Source organism: Aethalodelphis obliquidens, unplaced genomic scaffold, assembly GCF_003676395.1.
Source record: "Aethalodelphis obliquidens isolate GAN/ISIS:26980383/991018 unplaced genomic scaffold, ASM367639v1 scaffold52, whole genome shotgun sequence".
Classification (NCBI taxonomy): domain Eukaryota; kingdom Metazoa; phylum Chordata; class Mammalia; order Artiodactyla; family Delphinidae; genus Aethalodelphis; species Aethalodelphis obliquidens.
Window position 1 is genome coordinate 6826213 of NW_020837996.1, and position 23682 is coordinate 6849894.

The 23682-nt window shown below is 44.5% G+C and overlaps 1 protein-coding gene and 1 pseudogene across 5 annotated transcripts in view; both read right to left on the reverse strand.

Annotated features, from left to right (window-relative positions):
* The window catches only part of LOC113608250 (teneurin-2), a 531856-nt gene that overhangs the window by 28124 nt on the left and 480050 nt on the right, over positions 1-23682 (reverse strand). For all 5 annotated transcript variants that reach the window (XM_027084352.1, XM_027084355.1, XM_027084357.1 and 2 more), the window contains one exon: positions 22675-22910. In XM_027084352.1, the coding sequence (XP_026940153.1) occupies positions 22675-22910 (236 nt within the window). The remainder of the gene's footprint in view (positions 1-22674; positions 22911-23682) is intronic.
* Positions 1786-4194, reverse strand: LOC113608251 (PC-esterase domain-containing protein 1B-like; annotated as a pseudogene).

The window sequence follows — 23682 nt, forward strand, 5'->3', positions numbered from 1 at the left end:
GAATTGTTTTTTTTTTTTTTTTTTTTTTTTAGTATATCTATTTATTTTTGGCTGCATTGGGTCTTAGTTGTGGCACGTGGGATCTTTCATTGCATCGCGCGGGCTCTTCGTTGTGTCGTGTGGGCTTCTCTCTACATGTGGCGTGCGGGTTTTCTCTCTCTAGTTGTGGCGCACAGGCTTCAGAGCATATGGGCTCTGCAGTTGTGGTGTGCAGGCTCTAGAGGGTGTGGGCTCTGTAGTTTGTGGCCCGTGGGCTCTCTAGTTGAGGCGTGTGGGCTTAGTTGCCCCGTGGCATGTGGGATCTTAGTTCCCCGACCAGGGGTCGAACCCACATCCTCTGCATTGGAAGGTGGATTCTTTACTGTTGTACCATCAGGGAAGTCCCTTAGTTGAATTCGGTTTTTTCTTTTTTCTTTTTTTTGCCTGTTTCGGCTCTTTGCTGCTGCGTGTGGGCTTTCTCTAGTTGTGGCGAGCAGGGGCTACTCTTCATTGCGGTGTGTGGGCTTCTCATTGCAGTGGCTTCTCTTGTTGCGGAGCATGGGCTCTAGACGTGCGGGCTTCAGTAGTTGCAGCACACGGGCTCAGTAGTTGTGGCATGTGGGCCCCAGAGAGCATGGGCTTCAGTAGTTGCAGTGCATGGGCTCTAGAGTGCACGGACTTCAGTAGTTGTGGCTCACGGGTTCTAGAGCGCAGGCTCAGTAGTTGTGCCGCATGGGCTTAGTTGCTTCGCGGCATGTGGGATCTTCCCAGACCAGGGATCAAACCCATGTTCCCTGCATTGGCAGCCAGATTCTTAAGCACTGCACCACCAGGGAAGTCCCTTAGTTGAATTGGTTTAAAAAATTTTTTTTTGCTATTGAGTTGTACGAGTTCTTTTTATATTTTAGATAATAACCCCTTATCAGATATATGATTTGTAAATATTAAAAAACATTATAATGAAAAGGCTGCCTTTTCATTTTGTGGATGGTTTCCTTTGTGTAAGCTTTTTAATAGCCCCATTTATTGGTTTTCGCTTTTATTGCCTTTGCTTTTATGTCAAATCCAGAAAATCATTGTCGAGACTAATGTCAAGGAACCTACGCTTTTTCTTGGAGTTTTATGGTTCCAGGTCTTATGTTCAAGTTTTTAATCCATTTGAGTTACTTTTTGTGCATGGTATAAGATAGTGGTACAGTTCCATTCTTTTGTATGGTGATGTCAAGTTTTCCCAGCACCACTTGTTGAAGAGAGTGTCCTTTCTCCATTTTATATTCTTGGCTCCTTTCTTGTAAATTAATTGACCATACATGTGTGGGTTTATTTCTGGGCTCTCAATTCTGTTCCATTGGTCTTTGTGTCTATTTTTATTCCAGTACCATATTGTTTTGATTACTATAGCTTTGCAGTAGAGTTTGAAATCAGGGATCATGATGCCTTCAGCTTTGCTGTTCTTCTTCTTTTTTTTAATGAAACAATTAAAAAAATAAATTTATTTATTTATTTTTGGTGTGTTGGGTCTTTGTTGCTGCTTGCGGGCTTTCTCTAGTTGCGGTGAGCGGGGGCTACTCTTCGATCTGGTGTGCAGGCTTCTCATTGCAGTGGCTTCTCTTGTTGCAGAGCATGAGCTCTAGGCATGCGGGCTTCAGTAGTTGTGGCACATGGGCTCAGTAGTTGTGGCTCACGAGCTCTAGAGTGCAGCCTCAGTAGTTGTGGTGCACGGGCTTAGTTGCTCCGCGGCATGTGGGATCTTCCCAGACCAGGGCTCGAACCCGTGTCCCCTGAATTGGCAGGCGGATTCTTAACCACTGCGCCACCAGGGAAGCCCCAATGAAACAAATTTTTAATTTCAATTTTATATTTACAAAAAGACAAAGAGAATAGGGAGTGGGGAGGCAGGAATGATGCTGGTCACCCCCCAGCCCCCCCAGAGTGCAGCGAGAGGCCACAGCCAACAGAATGGGTCAGACTGCTCTCCTCTGCCATTACTGACAACAGCAATGGACCAAAGGCTTCAGTTAACAAGGTCAGTCTGTTTGGGGAGAGTCAGACGGTCTGTCCAGTCCATGTGCATGAGGAGGAAGTTCCAAGTCAGTCTATTGAGGCCTTGGCTCTCCATAGGCTGGGGCCCTTCTCTTGGAAGTTCTGGGCCGCCCTCTCCAGGGCACATAGGGGCCACAGGGACGATGCCAGGGAAAACCCCTGTGGACCACAGGGGCCCGCTGCTGATAACAGGGTCGGGCGAAGGGAGGCCTAGGCGGCTGGCGACTAAACATAAAGTCAACTTCGAAGGTAAATTCTGTCTGGGTAGTTTGGGGGAATATCTGAATGGAAATGGTTTAAGGAGAATTGATTCAATTGGAAAGGATGGTCTGAAGAAAAATGAGCATCTTAGGGACAGACTAGGAACGGGGGTGTCACCTTGTGAAACGGGATGGGACAGGGTTGTGGGGACAGGAGTGGGAACTGGGGTGGGTGGGGAGATGGTGTGGGGGGCAGGGGGCAGCACCCAGGTGGAGGCAGGGGTTGGGGAGGAGGGAAGGCTGGTTGATCTCTGCAGCCCCCCCTTGAGAGGGGGCTGCCTCTCAAGTCTCTTGCCAGGTCCTCCCCTGGCAGGGCCGTCATTGATGCACTTGCCCACTGGGTCGTGCTGGGGCAGCTCCACCCCCCAGGCGTTGGCCACGTGGGGCAGCAGAAGCTGGGAGAGTTGTTGGTGCGCGCGCACGTTCCAGTGCACTCTGTCGGAGCCGTGCTTTTGGGCCTCGTCAGAGCTGTAGAAGTTGGTTTCAATCATGTTGGTTTTTGGGGTTGAGGCTGCGGGTCAGAGCTCTGGTGGGAGGAAGCCACTGGTGATGTTGTCGCCCACGGGCATGGCCGTGTTCCAAACCAGGAGGCACGACTAGGGCAGCACCTGGCACAGGCGCCCAAATAGGCTCTCCAGGTTCTGCAGGTAGTTTGGCCAGGAGTCCTCCCCATACCTGGTGAGGCCCCAGAGGCAGGAGCTCATGATGACCAGGTTCGGGTCGTGCTCACCCAAATGCAGCTCCTCCAGGATGGCTTCGAGGTAGTCGCGCGTCAGGAGTACACGTGCGTCAGGAAGTAGAAGCGCACCAGGTGCTGGCTGGAGCCAAACTGGCGCACCTCGCGGTAGTGGGTGCCGTTATGCATGCGGCCCTGCTTGCCCCCTTGCACCAGCTCGTCCTGCTCGAAGCCGTACTCTCCCTTGGCCTTGAGCTGGCTGAGTGTGAGCAGGCAGTCCTTCTGCAGCAGGAGCACCAGGTCCTTGTACACGGCCCTCTGGACCAAGTCCGCCAGGATGGCCACGAACTTGTTGTGGAGCAGCTGCTGCACTTCGGAGGCGAGCCCGTGGCCCATGACGCTCGGGACGTGCCGCCTAGCTCCTTCCTTTCACTCGGTGGGTCTGCGGATGGCTCCTCAGGTGTAAAGGTGATCCCTCAGCTCAGGTGGCTGGTCCTGCTACATCCTCAGGCACTTTGCTCCAGGAGGTGCCCCGGAGAGGGGAGAATTAGGCATTCTCTGTTTCCTTCAATCTCCTGGGGCTGGCTCCTTTCTTTAAACCTTAAACACATTCTAGTTTCTTGCTTTAAAAAGGAAAGGAACCGTCTTTGACTCCACCTCCAGGACAGTCCTATCTTTTGCTTCCCCTTCAAGGCCACTTTTTGCCAAGTTGTTTGAACTGGCTGTGTCTGGGTCCTCACCTCCCACTCACTCCTCCTTTTACTTGATTTTGGCTTCCAACTCCATCAAAGCGAAGAAACGTTTGTCAGTAAATCCCCAGCGATTTCCTTGCTGCTTCTTTCAGTGACTACTTCTTGGTCGTTATCACATCTGTAGCATCCCTAGCTCCTTGGGGCTGGGGCACCGATGGTGATTCCCTTCCATGACTCTGCTGGAGAGTCTGACACCCTGGTCTCCTGTCTCACCTCCCCCGGTATCCTGTGTGAGTTTCTCTTTCTCTGGCCATCCCCAAACGTCAGTCTTTCTCAAGGCCCACTCATCGGCTCCTTCCTTCTTTTCTCCAACATTCTTTCCTTAGGTGAATTCATCCACGCTCTTGGTGCCCATACACTCCTATTTGCCCCAACTTTTCTGGTCTGTTCTTCTTTTTTTTTTTTTTTTTTAAATTTATTTTATTTTTGGCTGCATTGGGTCTTCGTTGCTGTGTGTGGGCTTTCTCTAGCTGCAGTGAGCAGAGGCTACTCCTCGTTGCTGTGCACGGGCTTCTCATTGCAGTGGCTTCTCTTGTTGCGGAGCATGGGCTCTAGGCGCGTGGGCTTCAGTAGTTGTGGCACATGGGCTCAGTAGTTGTGGCTTGCAGGCTCTAGAGCGCAGGCTCAGTAGTTGTGGCGCACGGGCTTAGCTGCTCCATGGCATGTGGGATCTTCCCGGACCAGGGCTCGAACCCGTGTCCTCTGCATTGGCAGGCAGATTCTTAACCACTGCGCCACCAGGGAAGCCCTGTTCTTCTTTTTAAAGATTGCTTTGGCCATTTGGGTATCTGTGGTTCCATACAGATTTTAGAAACATCTGCTCTATTTCTGTGAAAAACGCCATTGGAATTTTGTTAGGGATTGCATTGAATTTGTAAATTGCTTTCGGTAGTATGGACATTTTATCAATATTAATTCTCCCACTTCGTGAGCACGGAACACCTTGCCATTTATTTGTGTCGCCTTCAGTTTCTTTCATTAATGTCTTACAGTTTTCAGTGTACAGGTTTTTTACCTCCTTGGCTAAATTTATTCCAAGGTATTTTGTTTGTTTTGATGCAATTGTAAATGGGATTGTGTTCTTAATTTCTCTTTCTGATAATTTGTTATTAGTGTATAGAAATGCAACAGATTGCTGTATATTAATTTTGTACCCTTCAACTTGACTGAAGTTTTTAATTCTTTTTTTGTTTTGTTTTGGTAAAGTCTTTATGGTATTTTATATATAATTTCATGGCTTCTACAAATAGTGACAGTTGTACTTCTTCCTTTCCCATTTGGATGCCTTTTACTTATTTTTCTTGCTTCATTGCTGTGGCTAGGACTTCCAATGTTGTGTTGAATAAAAGGGGCAAGAGTGGGTGTACTTGTCTTGTTCCTGATCTTAAAACAAGAGCTTTCAGCCTTTCACCATTGACTATGATGTTAGGTATAAGCTTATTCTATATGGCCTTTATTATGTTGAGGTACTTTCCCTCTACACTCACTTTGCTGAAGGTTTTTATCTAAATGGATGTTGAATTTGACAAATGCTTTTCACATCTATTGAGATGGTCATATGATTTTTATCCTTTATTTTGTAAATGTGTATCACATTGATTTATCGATGTTGAACCATCCTTGCATCCTTGGAATAAATTTCACTTGATCATATGTATGATTCTTTAAATGTATTGTTGAACTCAGTTTGCTAATGTTATGTTGAGGATTTTTTCATCTATGTCCATCAGGGATACTGGCCTGTAATTTTATTTCTTGCAGTGTCCTTGTCTGGTTTTGGTTTCAGGGTAATGCTGGCCTTGTTAAATGAGTTTGGGAGCATTCTTTTTAGAAGGACTGGTATCAATTCTTCTTTAAATGTTAAGTAGAATTCACAAGTGAAGCCACGTGATCCTGGACTTGTGTTTCGTGGGAGGTTTTTGATTACTGATTCAATCTCCTTCCTAGTAATTGGTCTGTTCAGATGGTCTCTTTCTTCTTGATTCAGTCTTTGTATGTTGTATGTTTCTAGAAATTTATCCAGTTCTTCCATGTTGTCCATTTGTTGGTGTATAATTGTTCATAGTAATCTAGTATGATCATTTTATTTCTGTGATATCGATTGTAATTTCTTCTTCATTTCAGATTTTATTTATCTGGGTCCTCTCTTTTTTCTTAAATCTAGCTAAAGGTTTGTCAATCTTGTTTATCTTTTCAAAGAACTAGCTCTTGGTTTCATTGAATTTTTGCTATTGTTTAATCTCTGTTTTGTTCGTTTTTTTGCTCTGATCTGTATTATTCCTTCCTGCTACTAACTTTGGGCTTCGTTTGAGGTATAAAGTTATGTTGTGTATTTATGATTTTTCTTGTTTCTTCAGGTAGACATTTACCACTATGAACTTCCCTCTTAGAACTGCTTTTTCTGTATCCCTTAAGTTTATGTTGTATTTCCATTTTCATTTGTCTCAAGGTATATTTTTATTTCTCTTTTGATTTGTTTCACTCACTGATCTATAGTATGTTGCTTAATCTCCATATACTTGTGAATGTTCTAGTTTTCTTCTTCTAATTGAGTTCTATTTCTAGTTTCAAACCATTGTGGTCAGAAAAGATGCTTGATATGATTTCAACCTTGTACATTTTTTAAGAATTGTATTGTGGCCTCGTATATGATCTATCCTGGGGAAAGTTCCCAGTGCACTTCAGGAGATGTGTATTCTGTTGTTTTTGGATGGAACGTTCTATTTATATCTGTTAAATTTCTCTGGTCTTATATGTCATTTAAGGCCAATGTTTCCTTATTGATTTTCTGTCTGGATAATCTATCCATTGATGTAAGTGGGGTATTAAGTCTCCTACTATTGTTGTATTCCTGTCTATTTCTCCCTTGAGATCTGTTAATATTTACTTTATATATTTAGGTTATCCTATGTTGGGTGCATAAATACTTACAAATATTATATCCTGTTGTTGGATTTACCCCTTTGTCATTATGTAATACTTTTCTTTAACAACTTCCACACACATAATACGGCAGGGTTAACCATGGTCATCATGTTGTACGTTACATACCTAGCACTTATTTACCTTATAACTGGAAGTTTGTGCATTTTGATCACCTTCCTCCAGTTCTACCTTCCCCACCTCTGCCTCTGGTAACCACAAATCTGATCTCTTTTACTGCAAGTTTTGGGATATTTTTGTTTGTTTTATGGATTACACCTGTAAGTGAGATCATACAGTATTGGTCTTTCTCTGTCTGACTTATTTCACTTAGCACAGTGCCCTCAAGATTCATCCATGTTGTTGCATATGGTAGAATTTCCTCATTTTTTTAATGACTGAATAACATTCCATTGTATATATATACCACAACTTCTTTATCCATTCACTGTCAATGGACACTTAGGATATTTCCGTATTTTAGCTATTATAAATAGCTGCTATGAACATGGGGAAACAGATATCCATTGTTTTTTTTTCCTTCAGACATATTCCCAAAAGTAGAATTGCTGGATCATATAGTAGTTCTATTATATTTTTAATTTTTTGAGGACCCTTCATACTGTTTTCCATAGTGGCTGCACCAATTTACAACCCCACGAATAGTGCACAAGAGTTCCCTTTTCTCCACATCCTCACCGCACTTGTTAACTCTTGTCTTTTTAGGATGGTCATTCTAATGGGGGGTGGTGGTGGTGGTGAGGTGATATCTCATTGTGTTCTTGATTTGCATCTCCCTAGTGATTAGTGATGTTGAGCATCTTTTCATGTACCTGTTGGCCATCTGTATATCTTCTTTGAAAAAATTTCTATTCAGGTCCTTTGCCCAATCCAATTTTTATTTTTTATTTTTTTGCCATTGGATTGTATGAGGTTTTTAAAATAAATTTTAGATGTTAATCCTTTATCAGATATATGGTTCACAAATATTTTTTCCCCAATCTGTAATTGTCATTTCACTTTGTTGATTGTTTCTTTTGCTGTGCAGAGCTTTATAGTTGACGTATTCTCACTTGTTTATTTTTGATTTTATTGATTGTGCTTTAGGTGTCATATCCAAAAAAATCATTACCAAGACCCATATCAAGGAGCTTCTTCCTGTTTTTTCCTCTAGGAGTTTGATCATTTCAAGTCTTACATTTAAGTCTTTAATCAATTTCAAGTTACTATCTGTGAGAGGTCTAAGACAGCGGTCTAGGTTCATTATTTTACACGTGAATATCCAATTTTCACAGCACCATTGATTGAAGAGATTATCTTTTCTCCATTGAGTATTCTTGGCTCCCTTGTCAAATAGAGTTGACTATACAAGCTTGAATTTATTTCTGGGCTCTCAGTTCTATTCCATTGGTCTATCTGTCTGCTTTTATGCCAGTACCATACTGTTTTGATGACTGTAGCTTAGCAGTTTAGCTTGAAACCAGGAAGTGTGATACCTTCTGCTTTGTTCTTCCTTCTTAGGATTTCTTTGGTCATCGGGGTCTGTTATGGTTCCATATAAATTTTAGAATTTTTTTTTCTACTTTTGTAAAAAATGCCTTTGGAATCGTAATAGGGATTGCATTGAATCTAGAGATGGCTTTTGGTAGTTTTGACATTTTAACAATCTTAATTCTTCCATTCAATGAAACTGGGACACCTTTCCATTTATTTGTGTCTTCTTTGATTTCTTTTATCAGTGTCTTGTATTTTTCAAAGTAGAAATCTTTCACCTCCTTGGTAAATTTTGTCCTATTTTATTGTTTTTGATGCTATTGCAAATAGCATCATTTTCTTCATTTCTTTTTTAGATAATCCATTCTGAGTGTATAGAAACACTACTGAGTTCTGTTTGTTAATTTTGTATCCTACACTTTTGCCAAATTTGTTGATTATATCCAACAGTGTTCTGGCAGAGTATTTAGGATTTTCTATGTATGAAATCATGTCATCTGCAAATAGAGATAATTTTACTTCTTCCTTTCCAATTCTGATACCCTTTATTTATTTTTCTCGCCTGACTGCTCTGGCTAGAACTTTCAATACTGTGTTGAATAGGAGTGGTGAGAGTGGGCACCCTTGTCTTGATACTGATCTTAGGAGAAAAGCTTTCAACCTTTTACTGTTCAGTATGATGTAGCTATGGGCTTGTTATATATAGCCTTTATTATGTTGAGGTATGTTCTATCTATACCTAATTTGTTAAGCGTTTTTATCACAGACAGGTGTTGAATTCTGTCAAATGCTTTTTTCCTGCATATATTGACATAATCATGATTTTTTTCTTTCATTCTATTAATGTGGTGTATCACACTGACTATTTTGCATATGTTGAAACATCCTTGCATCCTATGGGTAAATCCCACTAGGTCATGGTGAATGATCCTTTTAAGGCGCTGCTGAATTTGGTTTGCTAGTATTTTATTGGGAATTTTTGCATCTATATTCATTAGGGATATTGGTCTATAGTTTTCTTTTCTGGTTTTGGTATCGGGATAATGCTGGCTTTGTAAAATAAGCTTGGGGGAGTGTTCCCCTCCTCTTTATTTTTTTGAAAGAGTTTGAGAATGATTGGTATTAATTCTTCTTAAAATGTTTGGGAAAATTCACCAGTGAAGCCATCTGATCCTGAGCTTATCTTCATTGGGCAGTTTCTGGTTACTGATTGTCTCCTTATTAGTAATTGGTCGGTTCAAATTTTCTATTTCTTCCTGATGCAGTCTTGGTAACTTGTACGTTTCTAAGAAATTTCCATTTCTTCTAGGTTATTCAGTTTGTTGGTGTATAGTTGTTCAGAGGAGCCTCCTATGATCCTTTGTATTTCTGTAGTATAAATTGTAATGTGTCCTTCTTCATTTATAATTTTTTTAAAATAAATTTATTTTATTTTTGGCTGCGTTGGGTCTCTGTTGCTGCGCGGGGGCTTTCTCTAGCTGTAGTGAGCAGGAGCTACTCTTTGGTGCGGTGCGTGGGCTTCTCATTGCGGTGGCTTCTCTTGTTGCGAAGCATGGACTCTAGGAACGTGGGCTTCATTAGTTGTGGCACACGGGCTTAGTTGCTCTGCAGCATGTGGGATCTTCCTGAACCAGGGCCCGAATCCCCTGCACTGTCAGGCGGATTCTTAACCACTGCACCACCAGGGAAGCCCTTCATTTATAATTTTGTTGACTGGGTCCCTTCTCTTTTTGCCTTGGTTGGTGTACCTAAGGGTTTGTCAGTTTTGTTGATCTTTTCAAAGAACCAACTGTGAGTTTGTTTTATATCATCTATTGTTTTCTTGTTCTCTTTATTTATTTCTGCTCTTTTATTTCCTTCCTTCTGGTAACCTTGGGCTCAGTTTGTTCTCCTTTTTTCTAGTTCCTTAAGACACAGAGTTAGGTTGTTTATTTGGAGTCTTTCTTGCCTCTTAGTGCAGGTGTTTGTTGCTGTGAACTTCCCTCTCAGAACTGCTTTTGCTGCATCCCATAAGGTTTGGTATGTTGTAGTTCCATTTTCATTTGTCTCAAAATACTTTTAAAGTTTCCGCTTTAGTTTGTTTTTGATCCATTGGTTGCTCAGGAGAGTGTTTTAAAATTTCCATGTATTTGTAAATTTTCTAGTTTTCCTCCTGTTACTGATTTCTAGTTTCATACCACTGTGGTCAGAGGAGAAACTTGCTATGATTTCAATCTTCTTTAAACTTGCTATGATTTCAATCTTCTTTAACCTGCTATGTTGGTGGCCCAACATATAGTTTATCTTAGAAATTGTTCCATGGGTGCTTGAAGAATGTGTTTTCTGCTGTTGTCAGATAGCATGTTCTGTATATGTCTGTTAGGTCTATTTTGTCTATAGCATTGCTCAAATCTGCAAATCAAATCCTTATTGATTCTGTGTCTGAAGGATCTATCCATTGTTGAAAGTGGGATATTAAAGTTCCCAACTATTTTTGTGTTGCTGTTTATTTCTCCTTTTAGCTCTGTTTTTGTTTTATATATTTAGATGCTTCAGTGTTGAGTGTATAAATATTTATAATTGTTATATCTTAATGGATTGACCTCTTTATCAGTACATAATGAACTTTTTTGTTTCTTTTTACCATTTTTAGTTTAAAGTCTCTTTTGTTTCATATAAGTATAGCTACTCTTGCTTTTCTGGGGATTATTATCTGTTTGAAATATCTTTTCCATCCTTTCACTCTCAGTCTATACATGTCTTTAAGGCTAAAGTGAGTATCATATAAGGCAGCATATTGTTGGATCTTTTCTTTTAAATCAATTCAGCCATTCTATGTCTTTTAATTAGAGAATTTAATGTTTGCAGTTGAAGTAATTATTGATAAGTAAGGACTTACTGTTGTCATTTTGTTCATCATTTTCTGGCTTTCTTGTAGGTGCATTGTTCCCCTTTTCATATCCTGTTGCCCTTTTTTTTTTTTTGGCTGTGCTGTGCAGCTTGTGGGATCTTAGTTCCCTGACCAGGGATCGAACCTGGGCTCCCTGAAGTGGAAGCGTGGAGTCCTAACCACTGGACTGCCAGGGAATTCCCCTTGCTGTCTTTTTTTGTGTGTGTGTCTTGATGTCTTTTGGTACCAGTGTTCTCTGACTTCTTTATCATGTTCTTCCATGTAATTACTACAGGTTTTCCCCTTTGTGGTTACCATGAGGCTTACGTAAAATATCTTAAAATGATAACATTCTATTTTAAGCTGATAACAACTTAGCTTTAATATAACTCTGAAAATTTACACTTTTACTTCTCACATTTTGGGTACTGATGTTATAGTTTACATATTTTTAATACTATGTAACTACGAACAGATTATAGTAGTTATGATTATTATTTTTTTAAACTTATAACTAGAGTTGTAAGTGAATTCACACTACTCTTACCATATTACATAATCTAATTTTGACTATATGTTTACCATGAAAAGTGAGTTTTATGTTACTTTCTTCTGTTTTTATGATGCTAATTAGTGACCTTTTACTTCCACTCAAAGAACTCCCTTACCATTTTGGTAAGGCAGGTCTAATGGTGGTGAACTCCCTTGCTCTTGTTTGCTCATGAGTCTTTTCCTTCCTTCATTTATGAGGACACTTTTGCTGGGTATAGAATTCTTGGTTTACAGTTTTTTTTTTCCCTTTCAATATTTTGAATATATCATCCCATTCCCGCATGGCCTGAAAAGTTTCTGTTGAGAAACCTGCTGATAGTCTCATGGAGATTCCCTTGTATGTAATGTCTGTCTTTTGTCCTACTGCTCTCAACTTTCTTTATCTTTGACTTTTGACAATGTTAATTGCAATGTGTCTCAGTGTAGTCCTATTTGGGTTCAGCCTATTTGGGGTCCTTTGGGCCTCATTGATCTGGATGTCCATTTCTCTTTTTTGGTTTGGGAAGATTTCAGCAAGTATTGCTTTAAGTATCCTTTCTGTTCCTTTCTCTTTCTCTTCTGGAATTCTCATAATGCAAATATTCTTTTTTTTTTTGTGGAGGTGGGGGGCTTGTGTCTCATAAGTGCAAAGGCTTTCATCGCTGTTTTTCTTTTTTGCTCCTCTGACTGGATAATTTCAACTGTCCTGTCTTCCAGATTGCTGACTTTTTTTTCTTCTGTATTGAGTCTGCTTTTGAGGCTCTTAATTGAATTCTTCAGTTTAGTTATTGTATTTTTCAGCTCTAGAATTTTTTTCATGGTTTTTATTTTTGTTCAACTTCTTGTCATGTTCATGAATTGTTTTCCTAATTTCATTTGTCTGTGTGTTCTTGCAGTTCACTAAAGTTCTTCAAGAGGACTATTTGGAATTCTTTGGCTGACAGTTCACAGATATTCATTTAAGTAGGCTCAGTTACTGAAGTTCTCTTAGTTTCCTTTGGTGGTATCATATTTCCCTCATTTTTCATGAGCTTTCAGTCCCTACATTGCTATCTGTGCATTTGAGGAAGTGGTCTCTCTTCTAGACTCTGTAGGTTTGCTTTGGTAGAGAGAATTCTTTGCCAGTTAGCTCAGTTTTAGTTTCTGCAACTGTCTGCTGATGACAACCTTGAGCAGCTGGGTCTATTTTTGGATGAGGCAACTGCTTGAGCTCTGAGGGCAGGGGTGGGAGGGTGTGCTGCTGACTGAGAACAGTTGGATAGGACTCTTGTCTCGGTTCCCTGCCGAAGTGAGGCTGTAGGATGGGCTCTGCAGTTGCCTGGGTTCTCTGGTCAGGCTTACTAGACCAGTGGGCCTGGGTACTGTACTTAGCAGTAGGTATCTGCCCTGCCCTAGTGGGGCAGCAGAATGGAATCCAGGGTCTGCACGGCTTGTTTCAGGACTTGAATTTGGGAAGAGTGTATACTGAATTCCCTCTCCAGATGGGGGCTACAGGTTTTGCTCTGCAGATGGGAAAAGCCATAGACTGTGCTCTCTGTTCAAGTGCCACTGTAAGTAGGGCAGATGGATGGGCTACATAGCTTCCCATGGGCTGTGGTTAGGTTCCTTGGTCGGGTGGGCTGAAGCCTATAGTCAGCAATGAGTGGGGTTACAAATTAGTTTTCCTGCTTGGGGTGAAGTGCAAGAACTAGCTCCAAGGTTTGTAAGGCTATTTGTTTGTGATCTTGATTCAAACCAACCTCTGCCCCAAGTTTCCTGGCCAAATAGGGCCACTGGCTTTGCTTTGCAGGCTGTCAGCTCTGCCTGCCCACCTCTCTGTTTGAGCTTGCTGTGCTATACAGCCTCTACGTGTTCCCACCAGTCCCCCTGGCCAGTCAGGGTGGGGAGACACACTCAGCAGCTGGTAGGCCTATGATCCGCTCCCATGCCTGGGTCGGGCAGGAGGGTCCATTTCAGGCACCTCCCAAATTTTCTGAACAGGCTTTCTGGTTGGAAGGGGCCGAGAGCTACACTTAGCAGCAATGGGGCTGTGAATGAACTCCCCCTGTCTGGGCATATCAGGGGAACCCTCCATGCCTGGTACTGACTTTGCTCTGGGGCAATCAGCTCTGCCTGCCCGCCTCCTGGCTTGAGCATTACTGGGTTTCCATGCCTTGGAGGGGGAAGTGGGCAGATCAGCCTCCAGAGCTGGTAAAACTCCTGCCAAGTTCCCTGCTCAGACTGACTTGGTTCTGCAGCTGAGCAAAGCTGCTGGCTGGGATTACCCGGGCGCTGCAGGGAGGGACTCGGTCTACCGAGATCTGAGTGCTGGTTGTTGCAAGCCCCTCCCTCTTTCTCCATCAGGATCAGCTTCCCAGTGGTTGAGCCCCACAGATTCTCCTGCAGTCCCTGTGGGGTGATACAGGAGTAGCCGCTCTCACAAAGCAGCTCACAATGCTGGGGGGGTCCCAGATGTCGCCCACGAGCTCTCTTTTCCCACTAGTGGAGCTGTGTTGGCCTGGGGGAGGGGCAATGCAGTCCGCGTGCAGGTGCTTCTGTTACCCTTCTGATACACAAGTCTTGATCTCTGTGGTGCAAGGCGCAGGGGTTGGGGGGTTGGGGTGGTGGGGTGTGGCTCAGCCTCACCCTGTGTTCTAGGACGCTCTTGGTGGTTTCCTGTCCATGAATCCTTGTTAGCTGCTGTGCTTGTGAGGGCAAAGTCAGGGATGACCTATGTTCCCATCTTGGTGATGTCGCTGAGTTAACTTTTGAAATACGTAATTTCTATAAAAATGCCTGATCCTTCTAATAGTTAAATATAATAAATTCGCTGGAAGCTGAGTCAAGGAGTTCAGGCCAGCCGTATAATCTAGTCAAATATGTTTAATTGTGAGGGTCCCTTCAGTAAAGAGGAGGTGCCTGGGCTATGGGGTCCGAGATCTTGGAGGGTCTGACAGGCATGCTCATCTCTTCGTAGGCACCCGCCCCCGGCTTCAGAGTGTGCCGGGGCTTTCATTTAGCCACACTGTTCTTATTCCGAATTCCACCTAAAAATATTTAAATTAACCTTCAGGCTTCCTGGAGAACGTAAAAGTTATTCTGAATTATTTTCACTGCCAGGATCAGCACAATTCCCTTCCCAGCCAGCTCGGTAGGTATTCAGTGATAGAGAAACCAGTTTTTAAATTAATACAATTTTGTGTTGGTAAGGAAGCCATTCTTTTTAATTATTGGGCATTCTCCTCAGCCTGGCTTCCCCAGTTAATAAAACTCAGCTATTTAGCATGGTTTTTATTTTTGCAGAGGGCAGACTTTGGGAAGTAGTTTCCCGATGTGGAATCTCCCTCCAGAACGTTTTGATCTCTCCAGGCACACGCCTGTCACAAGGAGCCTTGTACAGAACCCTGAGAAAAGGAAACGCTGTCATTAAGATGGCCCTGCTGGGCCTATAACTGGCGACTCTAACTTAGCTTGAGGGGCAATGTTGGGAGCTGGCGAATCGAGAAACTGGAAAGAGGAAGTTAACGCTGGGCTGGATCCCCTCCTGGAAAGGGCACTGTAGCACAGCAGGAGAGACCTCAGTTGGACTTACAGCAGAGTCCCTTGCCCATCCCACGTCACGTCTGGGAAACCCAGAAAAGATGAGTGAGGGAGGGCAAGAGACTCTCCACGTCTGGCGATGCCGAAAAGCAGAACTCCCTGCTTGGAGAGTTTAGTTATTCACCCGCCCAGAGGAAAAGCCTGGCCTAGATGACATCTTCATTTCCTTTCTGGGTCAGTCCTCTGGGATTTAAAAAGCAGCTCCCATACAAGACTCCATGCTATGATGGGATCAGGGATGGAGCAGACATAACAACTTGCTATAAATTTAATATCAGCTTAAATAATGCATAATTAGAAGGGTAAGCCTCTGCAAACACATTAAATAATGTATTCCCCAAGCAAACATGATTTTTGGATGATCTGCTGTTTTGGATGGCGGTGAGGTAGAAAGGTGGAGAGACCTGAATTTGAGTTGCAGGGGTTTTTTGTTTTTGTTTTTGTTTTTTAAATGTCGGTTCATTGGGTTGTTTATTTTACTTTTAGTTTTGGCTGTGTTGGGTCTTCGTTTCTGTGCGAAGGCTTTCTCCAGTTGCGGCTAGCGGGGTCCGCTCTTCATTGCGGTGCGCGGGCCTCTCACGGTCGTTGCCTGTCTTGCTGCGGAGCACAGGCTCCAGATGTGCAGGCTCACGGGCCTAGTTGCTCCGCGGCATGTGGGATCTTCCCAGACCAGGGCTCGAACCCGTGTCCCCTGCATCGGCAGGCAGATTCTCAACCACTGCGCCACCAGGGAAGCCCTGAGTTGCAGTTTTAACACTGATCAGTTTTGTCATTACAAAGCAGAACCTTTACTGGTCATGCCTCCGTTTCCTTATCTGTCATGGCCTGTGAGCTCCTAGTGGGTAGAGACTTTATCTTATTTTTCTTAGTGTCTCTATTATTTTGGAACGTGCTTGGTGCTCAAACATTTGTGAGTAAGGGGGTTGAATTAGACCGAGTATACGCACGCTGGCAGCTCTGATGATCTAAGCTCTAATAAGGAAAACTGAGATGAGAAAATGTGAGCAGGACATTTGTGACTTCCAAGTATCTGAAAGGCTTCTTCCTTCATTCTAAAGAGCAATTGGAGTCATTCTGGGAGGAACCCCCGAGACCTGGAATTTAATAGACAGAGGTTGGAGGCAGAGGATTTTCATGATGTCAACTTAAAATCACATCCACTCATTCAGCATTGACTGAGCACCTACTCTGTGCTTGTTCATGTGATCAATATTTAAACTAGAGCAGGACAGTTAGGGCCCCTGACCTCATGACCTTACAGGTCAGAGGAGGAAAAAGACACAGGAACCAACAATGAAAAACATTCGTGTGGTGAGATGAGTAAAGAGAGGAAGGCACTATGGGAACGGAGGAGGGACATGGAGCCAGAACTGGGTGGATGAGGCCAGTTCCCCAGAGGAACTGCTGCCTCAGTGGGGCCCGAAGTATGAGACTTCACAGGTGAGGGCAGAAGATGACTCAGGGAGAATATTCCAGAGGGGGACGTCAGCAGGTGAAAGCTCGGGTGGTGAGCAAGGGCCCTGCCCAGGCAGAGTACCTCACTTCCGATGCTGTGGGAGAGTTCTAGTGGGGGCAGGTGGTCCATGGGTAGGGATGTGGCAGAGAGGAGGGGTGTCTGACATGGAGCCTCAGCCCGGACGAACTGAACGGACTGGGACTCGTCATCCTGCAGCCTGAACTTGTAGAAGTACGTTGCGTGTCTCCTAGCCTCTCAGAAGCGGGGAAGGCAGTCCAGCCTGCAGATGAATGCTCCTTTGTGTTCAACAGTGGGTACATCTGGGGAGGACGTCTGTGCTTCTCAGATCCTTAGCAGCACCAGTCAGGCCCCAATCCCTTGACCTCACCACCCCCCCAGCTAGTCTGCTCCAGCTACGCTGGCTCATGTTCTGCCTCAGGGCCTTTGTGCATGCTGCTACCTTAGCACAGAAGGCTTTCTTGCCATTCCATTCCTGAAAATTTCCTACTCTTCATTCAGTTCTCAGCCCAAATGTCATCTTCCTGGAGTGGCCTTAACCTAAATCAGACACTCCCTGTTATTTCAACCATTTTTTTTTCCCCACAGTACCCATCACCATTTCTTTACACTATTTGTAACTTATTTGATTATTATCTGTTTCCCCTTGCTACAGCATAAAGCTCCATGAGGGTCTTTCCACTTTTCCATCGCACCAATCAAAGCAGCAAGCAAGTCATCCGAAAGTAATGTTTGCTTGGGGGATACATTGTTGAATATATTTTGCAGAGGCTTACCCTTCCAATTATACATTATTTAAGCTAATATTACATTTATAGCAAGTTCTGCCTGCACAAGCACTGCTCAGAATTCAGTGTCTTGTCTGTTCACTAACATAACACTCAGTGCCTTGAACAGTGCCAGGAACGTAATAGGTGTTTGAAAAATTAAAACGTTGCTTGGTGTAGAATGAATGCACTGTGGCAGGAAGGGCTGATGAAATTCAGGCTCTTGTGATGACTGCATATGTTAACAGACCTACCTGAGTGGGTTCCATGCAGAACTGAGTTCACGTGTGTGTGTTCACAGGCACACATGCATACCCGCCTCCCACCTTGTTCCTGCGTCACTGTCATTTGCCACAAAAGTAAAAGTAACACAAGCCAACGTGTAATTGCAATGTCATATTAATCACACAGAAACCCAAACAAAATTACTAACTCCCACTTCCTGGAATACTAATAACACTAATACTGGTATCATGATGGAAGATTATCTGGGAAGCAATTTTCCTTTTGTTCTGCTACCTACACATGTAGCTGTTTCTTGCTTTTGCAATCTCTATGTAAATCATAATCAGGGAATATCCTAGAGGGTGGTATGTGCCTTCCTTATCAGAGAGAATCACGCACTAAACCCATCTTAGGAAAGAGCAGAAGTTTTAAATCTTAACAGGAGGAGGTGGTTTCAGTTCTCTCTTCCAAAAGTCTAGAAAAATGTCTTGCTGGAGGGGAGGAGTATTAATGCATTAAGAGGTCCTCAGGACCAGAAGTTCGCTTTATGATTAGGCTTTGGAGGGAGGGAGGATGAAGAATATACCTGGGTGTGTATGAGTGTGATTTAACCATCTCTTCCTTCTGTGGGTGTAGCACCCCCTTTCTCTAAGGTTTCCCCATGTAGGAGTTTTTACTGAGATGTCCGTCACACGAGACACGTGTCCACGTATGACCCAGCCAATCACAGACCCCCACCTGCCTGACCAGTGATTGGCCCCGGGGTGTGACTGCCATTCCATCTGTGGCAGGCCATTCAGAGTTCTTCCAAGGGATTTTAGATTTTAATTCTGTAAAAGATTGCTCCCTCTTCCCCCTGGGTCACTAAGCTGAACTGGTATATCAGCCCGGAGTCATCTTTAGCCAAGTCTGCCTGACTCCCAGGGTGAAGAGGTCACCCGTCGAATGTAGGGGTAAATTAGGCTAAGTGTCAAGGGAACCATTGCTAAGAGATGGAAGGGGGCCGAGAGAAGGATGTCAACCTGATGGTATCATCTGAGCTGGTGAAGTTGCTAAGGCTAGCTCCTCTCTGGTAGGGGCCCGCGAGGCAAGACAACACATGCCCTTTTTAATTGAGCTAATTTGAGTGCACTTCCTGTCTCTCTCTTGCAGTGGAAAGATCCCTGACAGATACGGAGGCATTTATGCACTAAACCTGTTCCAAGGAGGCGCCTTAGAAGGGGGCATGGTCATCATACCTTCCTTTGTCACCCACCGTCTGAATGCCCATCCTGTGGCACTTGTCACCAGGGACACAGCGGTGAGATGGTCCTCGTGCTCATGGAGCTTACAGGTACCCTGACGTAAGAGCTTTGTGAGTTTTTTGAAGGCCAGAGGAAACAGGAAAGAGTGCTGGGTGGTGAGGGCCTGAGGGAGGAGGGCTCTTTCAAGTGAGATTCCTGGAGAAATCCTTGGGAGGCATAATGAAGACCTTGCCTACTTTGAGTTTGGGCACAGACAACCACTCGAGATTTGCCAAAGCAACAAAGCCACAAAGATTTTGGTGGAAGCGGGTGGCCACGGTCCATCCATCTACCATTTTACATTTCACCAGCCTTTATGTAAGGGCTGCTGATGCGTTCCTCACCTGAGAGGTGCCCTTGGCTGGAATGCTGGAAGAAGGGGTACCTAGTTTCACTGGGTACTGTTCTATGGTAATATCTTCACCGAGATTTTCGGTAAACTCCAGGGATGCTCAGAGCCTCGAGCCCTCACGGCACTCAACTGGCCAGGCTGCCGGGAGCTTGCCAGTCCCTGGGAAAGGTCAGGCGATTTGCCTCAATGCACGAGACCTTCAGTTACCACACCAGAGATGCTCTCCAAATCCCTTGTTATCCACGGGGGTGGGGGTGGGGAGCAACAATTACGTGGTGCTGGTTCAGTGGTAGCACCTGCAAGTTCATTCAGTTTCTTCCCCGTTGCAAGTGGCAGCACTGGGGCTGTCAGAATCTCACATCTCTGTCTTGGGGTTCAGTTCCCTGCCTCTTCCCTCCACAGAGCCTGGCAGGCCAGCCCCTGAAGTCTGGAGGGCTTCTTGGCTTCCCGGTCTACATGATCATGGAAGGGGCCCCTTAAAAGGTGAGCATGACCCAGCAACCCTGCTGGCTGCCAAGTCCTGTTAACTGTGTGTGCTAAGTAGCTCTCAGATGTCCCTCTGTCTTCTCCGCTAATGATTTTGTTTCTTGTTTGGATTACCCCTCTCCTCCTATCCTGTCCCCGTCTGATCTATCTTCCTCTGTACCCGAGGAAGCCTGAGAGGTCTTTCTAACGCGACAAATCCCAACACGTCGCTCTGCTAACCAAACCCTGGAACAGCCCCGCCACTGTCCTCAGGATAAATGCCAGCCTAGCAAAATATGCCCTTCCATTCCCTTCCCACCCTAACTAACCCTGACCAACTCTCTGGCCACACTGAGTTAGTTTTCTGAAATGACACTCCTTTTCTTTTGGACCTCTCTGCCTTTTTACAGGCGACACTCTGTCTGATCACCCCTTGCTGATATCTTTGCCTGGCTAATTCCTACTGCTCTGTAGAACTGATTCCAACTCTTCTGTGAAGCAACCCTCAGCCCTGATCGGGATGGCAGGGGCCCTGCTACGTGGTCACCAAATCTCCTTTCGTTGTCTTCTTAGGCATGCAGAAAGACACCATTTCCTGGGCTTCCTTGCAGTTAAGTTGAAGTCACCCCACTGTGTTCTCACCAGGAAGGATGGCAGTGATGCCTGCCATGTCTAGCCCTGCTCATTAAGCCCTGATTTCAGGGCGTATTTGTTCACATTTGTTAACCGATCACACCCACCCCACCCTCCCCTGACTGACACAATGACATACATACCCCTTCCCTTGAAATCCTGGCCTCTGGGATAGCTCAGGTCACACGACTCACATGTGACACTCTGCTTTCCCTCTCTACCTTCTCCCACCTGCTCCCTGGCAATTTCCAGGAGTTGCTTTTATTTCATTCATTCACTAAACGATTTATGAATTGAATTAAAATAAATGAGATGCAAATAAATTCCAGGCTTTCTCCCTCATTTTCAAATTACATTTTCAGTCCACTCAACCTGTTATAATCTCATAGTGATTTTCATTTAAGAGAGCTAAATGGATATGTGATTATTGTTACAGGAACTAACACCAGACAATTAAATGTTGAGGTGTTGATAGATAAAGCTGTGTTTCGATCTGCATAAACATGATGCCAGTGAATCTAACCCTGGCAGAAATTCAGTCATGAGACTTGCGCGCCTGACTTCTGCTAATTACCATGAGTACCATTATTACGATTTTTAATATTCAGAGTTGGGAATTATAGCCATTTTATTTTAGGGCTGCATTTATCTTTATTTTGAAAACTTTTAGTCAAAATTCATCGCTGATTTATCAGAGAAAAGGCACGATTACTATTTCTAATCAACTTCTATGGTGCGGTGTATCAAAAATCAATTATACAGCCCTGAAATCCAGTCATTAAGGATTTAGCTACTAATCTCATTTCACTTTTGTCTTTAGGAAGATACTGCAGCTTGCAACTTTGCAGATACCAGCAGAGGAAGAAAAACATGGGAGGCTGCTGATAACCTAATGTGGAGAATTAAACTCCAGCCAGACAAAGGCAAGGGCGGAATCTTAACATGGAGTGGCCTGGCTCTGCAGGGAGGTCGCCTGGGCTGGCTGGATTTCAATCCAATAACACGGCAGAAGTTATGACCCAGGTTTTGTTGAGCGTGAGCCTTCTAATCTCAGGAATTCCAAAGCAAAGCGTGTGTTAAACCCTGCCGTATTGCGCTGTTTACCGTCTTCCTGGTGAGTATCTCACCCTGCAATGATTTTATCTGTTAGTTGACTTATCTGCGGCCCCTGTTGTGCCATGTAGCTCCAGCGCATAGCACAGTGCCTGGCTCCTAGTTAGGTGTTCAATAAATAGGTGCTGACTTTGACCGACGTCCCGAGGATTCTCCCCAGCGCGAGGGAGAGCCTGATGGTAAGAACCAGTCCCTCTTGATGCCACGTAAGTGAACAGAGCAGGAACCAGATTATCTGGATGACTGTTGCTCTAATCAGGAAGCTGTGAGGCCTGCTAGTTAGGAATCCTGGCAAGTGAGACAGAGAGAACTGGGGCTGAGTCCTGGCTTTGCTGTTGGTTTGCTAGACGCTGTACCCTTGGACCGGTTATTTAGCGTCCCAGAGCCTCTGTTTCCTCATCTGAAAAAGGGAGATAATAACACCTACTCCCACAGGGGTGTTTTTTTGAGGTACACAGGCCTCTCCTGTTGCAGAGCACAGGCTCTGGACGTGCAGGCCCAGCGGCCATGGCTCACGGGCCTAGCCACTCCGTGGCAAGTGGGATCTTCCCGGACCGGGGCACGAACCCGTGTCCCCTGAATCGGCAGGCGGACTAAAGCATTTAATGTCGTGCTCTCATCATAAAAGTCCTCAATAAATGTTATATATTGGTTTTTAAAGCTGTAACTTGTGGGTACGTTGCCTAGTCTGGGGAAGCTAGAGTTGGTTAAAACTTTCTGCTGCAGTTTGCTTGTTACTTCCTCTTAGGAAGCCTTCCCTGATGCCTGCAGGCTGGATAGTAGCGCCTCCTCTGTGATTCCCACGAAGCCCTGGATGTTCCTCTCTCTACTCAACCCATCGGATTATGCTGAGGTTTATACATTCTACCGGACTGTCCACTCCTTGAGTGGAAAGAGCACGTTATAAAACCTGCAGTACTTAGCACACCAAAACCACACAGTAGCCATGGGCACTGCCTCATGTGTTGAGTTGGGCAAACAGCGAAAGTTGACAGAGAAGATGATAGCGAGTGTGAAAAGAGGACCAGAGGGATCTCTGCTTATAGCTTAAGGTAAATCCCCAGCTTTTCTAGTCCTAGGAGATGCAGAACGTTTTCTCCGAGGTCTGAGTCCCAGCAGGATGTGGCTCATGTGTCTCTCTCAGGGAAGAGAGGAAGGCACAGTGGAGGCTTGGGAACTGGGAGATGGCCTCAGCTCTGGAGGAAGGGGGGTGTCCCGTACCACTTTGTGGGGGACAAGTTGGGTGGAACGACTTACCCGGAGCTTCCTGCCAAAGATGGTAACTTTGCCTTTAATCTGTTCCTTTCTTAGGCGCCACTCGATGGAGTTCAGGCCATTCTCCATGGGCAGCGAGATGTTGCAGCGCCCGATGGTGGGGGTGATGGTGCCCGCTAGGACGTGGGGCTCGCTGTGGAAGCTGACGCCCATCCCGTTGGCGTACATCACCCGCAGGGTACCGTTGTTGCAGAGCTGGTAGCTGTTCCGCACTTGATCTGGAGAAATGTAAGTGGGGGCGGGGAGAGGGAAATAAATTATCCACTGTGTTAGTCACGAGAGAACAGAACCCCTATTTTTATAGGTTTCCATGGTACTTTGCAGCTGTCAGTGTACGGCTGCCTTCAATTAGCACACACGCAATGTTAAGGTGAGTAGCAGAGATGCCACTGTTCCACAGAAAGAAAAACATTATTAATATGTGGCACTCCAGAAATAATTATGCTGGGACATTTTCCTTTTGCTCACTGAAGAGTACATTTAAAGATGCCTCTTGCCTACACACTTCGTGTCAATCAAAATCCCCGATCTTTAACATATATATTTTAGCTTAAATGGAACAAAATAAAGGAAAACTACTTAAAAAAATTCTTTTTCTCCTTTTGCCTACCGTCTAACCTGAAGCTGATGGTCTACCGTAGGTCAGCTCCACTGCAAAGATTCTTCGAGAAAACAAAGAGAAAAAGCAACCTTCCCGCCCCTCATGCGGTTGCTGCTGACTCCACCATGATGCCATCTCCACTCCAGAGGAATCCGAAGAGACGCAACTAGCGTGAGGGAGACCGAGCCAGTGGGAGCTGATAACATGTGTGTCTGTCTTCCCAAATGGAATCTACACTAGTCAATCAATCAGACTTCTGACCTTTTCCTTTATCGAAAAGTTCCAGGTAGGAAATGTGAGTCGGAGACTCCTTTTATAGATACGATGCTTCCTGACTACTTGGGCAGAGGAGTCCAGCTGGCCTGGCCTCTGAGGCCCTGGCTTTTGGG